The sequence below is a fragment of the Diospyros lotus genome, chromosome 14 (genome assembly GCF_014633365.1).
Source record: "Diospyros lotus cultivar Yz01 chromosome 14, ASM1463336v1, whole genome shotgun sequence".
Lineage (NCBI taxonomy): Eukaryota > Viridiplantae > Streptophyta > Magnoliopsida > Ericales > Ebenaceae > Diospyros > Diospyros lotus.
In genome coordinates this window covers 6239841-6247518 of record NC_068351.1, presented here as the reverse complement: position 1 = coordinate 6247518, position 7678 = coordinate 6239841, and the positions used below count along the sequence as shown (strand labels likewise).

At 35.0% G+C, this 7678-nt stretch overlaps 1 protein-coding gene across 2 annotated transcripts; it reads right to left on the bottom strand.

The window, feature by feature from the left end:
* Window positions 1-681: 681 nt before the first annotated feature.
* LOC127791196 (uncharacterized) lies at window positions 682-7678 on the bottom strand. 2 transcript variants are annotated; one of them, XM_052321036.1, is made up of 11 exons: window positions 7346-7678; window positions 6475-6613; window positions 6238-6365; window positions 5783-5891; window positions 5603-5642; window positions 5155-5244; window positions 4961-5060; window positions 4713-4852; window positions 3015-3117; window positions 2005-2699; window positions 682-1404 (listed from the first exon to the last, which is right to left on the bottom strand). In XM_052321036.1, the coding sequence occupies exons 2-11, from the start codon at window positions 6611-6613 to the stop codon at window positions 1119-1121; spliced, it is 1830 nt and encodes a 609-aa protein (XP_052176996.1). In that variant the 5' UTR covers window positions 7346-7678; the 3' UTR covers window positions 682-1118. The 2 variants fall into 2 exon arrangements, with proteins under 2 accessions (XP_052176996.1, XP_052176997.1); XM_052321037.1 differs by having other exon boundaries at window positions 7207-7355.

The following is a 7678-nucleotide window of genomic DNA, read 5'->3' as shown; positions in this document are numbered from 1 at the left end:
ATATAATACATTGGAAAATAATAAATATATAAAAATTTAAAAAGAATGATGTGACAGTGAACCTGATAATATTATTTTTATAACTCAACATTACTTTGATAGACTTTATTTTATATAAGTATAAAGAGTTATTTTATAATTATATATGTAAATTTCACATAATTATATTCAAATATACAAACTATGAATTTTCTTATATAAAAATTGGTTATATTCATGCAAAGTTGAAACAAAAGAAAAAATATGACGAGTCAACTTAGAATGAAAATTTTATCTTAATTTTAATAGTACTCAGAAAATTAAATTTGAGAATAATATATATATTAATCTGACTAGTAAATATTTATTTATAATTTATTTTTAATATTTTATTAGTAAAATGAACCTTTTTCCTCATATGAGACTATTTTTTTTAATCATCTCCTAATAATACTTAGTACCTAATTATACCTATATCAATTCACATCTCATATAACTTAAATAACTCACCAATTTAAATATAAATTTGATGTAAAAGGAAATCTTTATTTTACGAAAATTTCTCACTTTGCAAAAATCACATTTTTATTTAGGATCTTTACCTCATTTTGCATGGAAGCTACCTCCATAACTCCAATTGATTACCTACTAGTCACAAAAGATTATGTAAAGGAGAAGAAAATTTGAGAGAAGTCTGGAGGCATATAGGAGCATTTCATTTACATTTCCAAGGAAAGAAAGCGCCATAGCCATAAAGCATCAATCTTGGTGAATTGCTCTCTCAATTCAGTACACAGTTACAGTTGATTTCCTAGCAGAAACTTTCCTGAGCTTACTTAACACTTATGTTTCAGGGGCCTCTGAAAAAATTTGCATAAAGAACATAGCCCAGAAAAGCAATTCATCTTCTTCACGATTCAACACAAGTATGGTAATACCAGAATTTGCAAGAAAATTCATCTACAATGGCTTTTTTGGCAAAGCATCCAATCTTCTACAGTTTTTCATGCGGGTACTTGTTCATCAATGGCTGACAAAAACTTAGGATCGAGTTAAAGCATATAGAATTACTGTTTTTGTCTTCTATAAGACGTTACAAATCGCTGAGGGGCTGTGGCAACTAGAAATCTGTACTCTTGCTAGGATCCCAACTGCAGGGAAACAAAATGGAAGCAGCAGGACCTCAGCCTTCTGTTCTTTACTTTCCTGGGACTACTTTGGCAGACTCCATTAGAATCTGCGACTACCAGTTTACTACCACTTGTAGTCCCATCCACAACTGGTGATTCTTCTATCATCTCCTTGTTGGAGGAACAGAAACCAGTCTGCTGCATTTCAACTATACTTGGTATATCTTTTTCTGGTGATGCTGGTACTATCTTGTTATGGTTGGCCTCCCTTGAGTAAGAATTTGATCCTGACCGCCTGAAGACCACCAATAATAATGCAAAGATATAGCTTTCATTACACCAAAAAATTGGATAGCAGAATAGGAGTAATTGTGTAAACCTTCTTCTCTTGAACGAAACCTTATTAGTGTTTGCACATATGTCAACATAACCAATATTTTGCAAACAACAACATATCAAGCCTTTATCTCATTATATGGAGTCAGCTACATGAATTCCATCTCATTAGTCATTTCTATCTATGGCCCTGATATTTTGCAAACTTGCAAAAATTGTGATTATATTGGTTTTTCCTAAAATAATGGAGAAATGTGCCCAACAGAGCAAGTATGCTTGCCCTAGAAGAACTCAACACTACTACTACTAATAATAATAATAATAAAAAGAATCAGTCATCTTCCATCATTACAAGTTTATTAGGACCACGTCAAGCCTTTAAAGAGTTCTTTCAAAATTTGTCTTTCAAAATTTGGTTATCACAGTTTCTTCTTGAAAGGAAACAGATATCTAGTTCTAGACTTCTAGTTCACAGAAAATGGATGCCAGATATACTTTACCCAAGTGGTGTCAATAACGATCTAATCATGAGAAAGTTTGGTTTTGTCAATGATATTACCTGGAGCAAAGGCTGCTACAGCTGTTCCTAGGCTCATTTGGGGACCTGTCCATTTTATTTTTTGGAGCTTCATCACAAACTCCATTGTTTGAACTAATTTGACCTTCTTGAGAATCTGAATCTTTCACAGTAGTCTTCTCATTCTTTTGGCTTTTTTCTCTGCCCAAGCCCTGTAGGGATTTGGTTTTTGAAGTAACTCCATATTCTCGATAGAGGGAAATGATTTTCTCTAGTGATTCCAGTGCGTGTTTCACCTCAGGGCGGATGGCAGCTTTCTTTTTATGGTTCCCACAATACCTTTCCACAATTTCATTAGTTGAATGTCTATATATCTCCTTGTCATGTTCCAAGTGTGTACATTTTTCAATATCTTCTTCTTCTTCTTCTTCTTCTTCTTCTTCTTCTTCTTCTTCTATCTCCTCAATTTCACCACAAACGCCAAACTCCACAGCTATAATATCCTCTGGAACTGAATCAGTTGTATGGTCATTGCTGAAAACTTCCGTAGTAATATTCTCTTCCTCGGCTTGCATAGGTTCGATAGCATGTTCTTCAGGAAGACTGCAAGGTTCTTCGAGTTCTATGGCCCTATTTTGTTTATTTTCTGAATAAAGAGCTTCACGTATTCGAGTGTACAGCGGATCTTCTAAAGCCTTGCCAAAGTCTTCATCACCTTTAGACAGAGAAGCAACTTCCTGATACAAAGTCAGGAACCAAGTTGAGAAAAATGCTGTGGATCCACGAGGCACGTGCCAATTATTGAAATAATTAGCACAGGCATAATTAAATGGGCATTCCCTATTCTCTGTCGGTTCTACATTCAAGAGCTCAAGAAGGATAACTGGTTTGACACATTTTAATAGAAGAACCAACCAAAAAAATGCTGAATATGCCCTTTCGTCCCACCAACCACTTCATGCTCCTGTTGAAGAGTTTGGGCACATTCACACCCGAACATCCAAGACCCAATAACTTATTAGAACTACTAGAAATAGAAAAAGCACTATAACCTTCTGATAGAGCCTGAATCCAGTGCCTATTAGCTGCCTTGAAATGAAATTAATGAAGGATGGAGGAACAAAGTCCAGCTTTATGTCCATATTTGATATTGTCCTGCAATTTTGGAAATATAGGGGGTTCTAAAATGGGGTAAAAAAATATTAGGGAAAGAGAACACTCACAGGAAGCAGCTGAATAATTCAACCAGACAATACTCTCAACAAATTATGTAATTCTCCTAAGCTACAGTCATCTACCAATGCACATTCTGACCATAGCTAGGGTTTCCTCCATGTTATGACTAAACCACACCCACTATAGATTTTGTCATTTTTTTTACAACACCTTTACATGAAACTTTCTTCACTTCAAAAGTTCAAAATTTTAGTTGATCTTGAGAAACTTGAAATTAAGATGAGAGTGTTCAGGTTCCATTTTAATCTATGAATTTGGTGAAGGAAAAACAAGAAATTGTTCTCAAGTAATTGTTGTGTAACAAAATAAAAATTTGCAACATAGAATCATTTGAAAATCCAACAAACAAGCAAAGATACTGATTCTGACCAACCAAATAAAGGATTAATGCCATGATCTTATATCATACACAACCTATGCCTTGCTTGAATAGTTGTACTACAATTTTTTCTTTTTCTCTTTTTTCTTTTTCTTTTTTTGCTAAGATGCTCTATAATTTTGTCTGCAATCAAAAAGAGAAACCATATCCTGGAAATACAAGAACCCAATTGTAAGGATCTCCAACAGCTGATGTTTGGCAATTACAAATCCCCACTTACAGTAGTTTTTGATGGCTTAACCTTTCAGAGCAATGATCATTACTACCATACAACAAGAGCAAGGTCCTCTGCTTAATTCACAAGCTACCTGAACAACTACAATATATTCATGCATTCAGCACACTGACTGAGGGAAATCTAGGGGCTGAGAGTGTATTGGTGAATAAATTACTTAAACATTACCGAAGTATTAAGCTTTAAAGGAAGCTACAATCAATGAGATGTTTAACCCACTTCCTCCTGTTTGTTGAATGCCCAATTTAATTTAAAAGGGTTTAATATGCACTTTTTGAATAATTAAATATCTATTCATGATATATGATGGAGTAATAAATCACACTATAACTCAAGAAAATTGAATTGTTCTGTTCCTAAACATTTTCCTGTCCAAAATTGATTTGTTTCTGCGAAGAATGAGAATATTCCTAAAATCATTTTTTCTTCAAATTTTTTAGAGTAGTTCCTTAGGAACATCTGCTTACCTTTATTCTGCATATCAGGGACATTTCCTTCTTAGAACTCCCATTTTCCAGAAAATGAACACCTTGAAAGATTAGCTTTTGAAGATATTCAATGTTTCTAAATAAAGACAAAAACATAACCATGGAAAAATCTCTCCTTATGACTCTGAAGTTTTCTTCCTAAGAAAAAATTCTTCTCAGAAAGATTTCTGCTTAGTAATTTGGAGATGAGTTCTATAAGCAACAAAGTACATGTATCAATCAACATTGCATTTATGGAGTTAAGTTTAATTCTCAACTCCCTTGTCTCTCAGTCCTCAAGGAATTGTCAACTTCATGGATCCATGATTCATTTGTTAAGGCTGATATATGTCATCAGAATTTTTCTCTGAACTTGGAAGGCTCATTGCCTCCCCAACTCAGTCATCTACAGATTCTAATTACACCAACTCACCTGAAGTAGCTTCTATTTGCATTCACTTTCTGCAGAGCAAATCCTCCGACCATATCAATTCTCACCACATCTTGTACATCAGGTATCCCATCTCTGGTGAACCCATGAGTACTTCTATCAACACTTTCCAAGTCTGAGATCTGGAAGCATATAAACTCTATAAAGGTCTTTCATACTGAATCTTTGATTGAGAAATAGCAACTGCTTACTACCACTAACTGATAGATTATCTTTATGCCAGTGATTACCGAATTGAGAAGCACAACAATCAGATCATCTTGAAAGTATTCAAACTCAAAGTAGTGCACAACAGCCTCCCTGGCTGACAGCGGCCATGAAACCTTCATCCTTTCTTCCAAATAGTTAGATGAATGTCAGCATATCAAGTGCAAGGTTGCAGACTATAGTTGAAAAACCAGAATTTTGTGCAGACAGGACTAACCTCACCAAAGATATTTGTTCACCAATTCGGACTTTTTGTAAACATTCAGAAAAGGTAATTTTGAATGCTGGAATGCTAGACTGGGGCCACCTGGTAGGAGAAAAAAAAATGAGAGCAGAATAGGATGTTGGCTACGTATCAAAATTTAATTTACTGCAATTTTTTCTTCAAACATAATTAACCTAGATAATGCCTTCTTTATTTTTCTTTACAAAGTATAGCATTCAGGTATGCTATTTTCTACTTGTTGGCATGGTTTCCTAAGAATACACCAAAGGCATTTTATGGAAGAAGTCTAGAAGAGAAGTTTCCATTAGAAGAATCATTTGTTCAAAGATGTGTGCAACTTATAAACAGTATGGACTTTTAGGCAACTTAAAGAACGAAACATCTTGATAAATATAATGTGCCTGAATTGAAAGCCTGGAAATCATGAAGCAACTCTCACCATTTCTTGTAAAGGTTTGACTCCCATGAGATGCATAAACCTGCAATGAAGTAACCAATTGATACCTTAAGGATTTACACACAATCATTAATGATCTTTACTTTTAAGAGTCTGAAGTGATGAATAAGTTAGCATTGCAGGTTGAGCTGAAAATTTTCAAGCACTTTTATTTCAACTTACAAACATCCACTGGCCCATCTACATAGCCTTCAACAAGTAGTGAATGAAAGGGAGTGCCTTCTGGTCCTTCACGATACATGACACGATACTCTTCTGTATCCTGTTTTAACTGTCAAACAAAGCAGAGTAACTTCAATGGTACAGTGTCCTAGTTCTCTTGGCAGAACCCTACTGAAAGATGAAGATATCAATAATTTTACGTGATCAAGTTCTTCACAAACTTAAACCAGCTGAAAACCAAAGCAGACCTCCCAGGAAAACATAAAGTAGATATCAGGGTAAATTGTCAACATGTTCAAAATATTCCCAAAGTACTAAACCTTGAGAAGATTTAAAGGGTTTGGGAAGATGGTTTTACCATGTGCTGCGGTCACATATACAGAACACCAAAGACCAACCAGAACAAGAAAAAGTAATTAAGAAGTTGAAAAGATAGCTCAGATGAGATCCCATACTTTCCAACCTAGATGACATGTTTCTCTAGCTTTTGATTCACCATCACCATTAAGCGAAGCACTCTTCAGCATCTCAAGAAAATTGGATAAGTCATTAGTTCTCTTTTCTACTACTTTGTCGATATTTCCTGAAAATGAAAAATTATACTAAAATTAGTATCCATTAACATTTTCTCGTATCCTTCCCCATGAATGGCATAAACAAAACTCTGACAGGGATAGTTGAGGATAACTGACCTTCCATTTCACATTTTGATGACTGTAACATTTGATTCTTAACAAGGGTCCTAAGATTCTCCTCATTGACAAGATCATGAGATGCCAGTGTCTTGTCCAGTCTCTCTCGGTACACAGAGATGTTTTGATTCTTTTCCATCTGTGCATTGCCAAGCAAACAAGAAGAGCCTTATTAAAAATATGAATTCAGAATATTACAATTAAAAAAACTTAGTTTTGTCCTCTGAACTTGAAAATGGAAATCCGATGACTACTAGAATTTGAATGCAGTTCAAATATGGGAAGGAACTCAAAAATTAGAGAAATGAAATTTTTATCAAACAAACAAAGCCTTCTTTGGTAGGATCTAGCTGCATAAACCATGTATGAATTTGCTGCTCAGTTCTAAAATATTGGATTAGCACCTGTTTTCCATTTTTGGAACATCTAGCAAAGAAAAAAAAATCAACAGAGCCAACATAAATTTCACACTTACCAAACAGACCCATATCAACAATCATACAAAATAACTGTGCAAATGATAACAAACAGCTCCATTACGTTGGCAACAATTTTTCTGAGAAAACAAAAAATATCATAATGACCAAAGCAATGAAACCACCCCGGAAGAACAAAATACGCGTACAATCACACAATTCTTTCATCTACTGGGCCACTGGCATAGCAAAAAGGCGAAGCAGTGACAAGAGCATACACACAGACAATAAAACAAACATATGGCATGTGACTCACTTGTTGCTAGCTTATTCAAAATTAACACTACCCTGCAGCTATTCTGGAGCTCGGAGGCTGACCCAGAACTGGAATGAACCAACTTAAGAAACCAAATTGCAGATCTCAAAGGAGATGATTGCAGGAGAGACAATATCACCTGATATGAGACCACCCATACGGATAGAGAACATGGGCCATTCTTGAACTTAACGAGCTTGCAGACACAAAGCAGAATAACCAATTCATCACAGCTTTTCCAAGAACAATATTAAAATAAAATGACTTCAATTGAATATTATTGCAAAGAGCATAGATAGACACTGTTATTTGGTTTTCTTAGGCATGGAGATGAGTAGCTTGGGAATGGTAGGAAAAAAATAGTGACGTGCGGGCCATGTAGAGCCGCACAAAATTGCCAAAGTGACTTAATTAAGGAGGCTGAAAGATATTAAGGACTAAGAAAAAAGAAAATGCCCCCTTGTGATCTGTG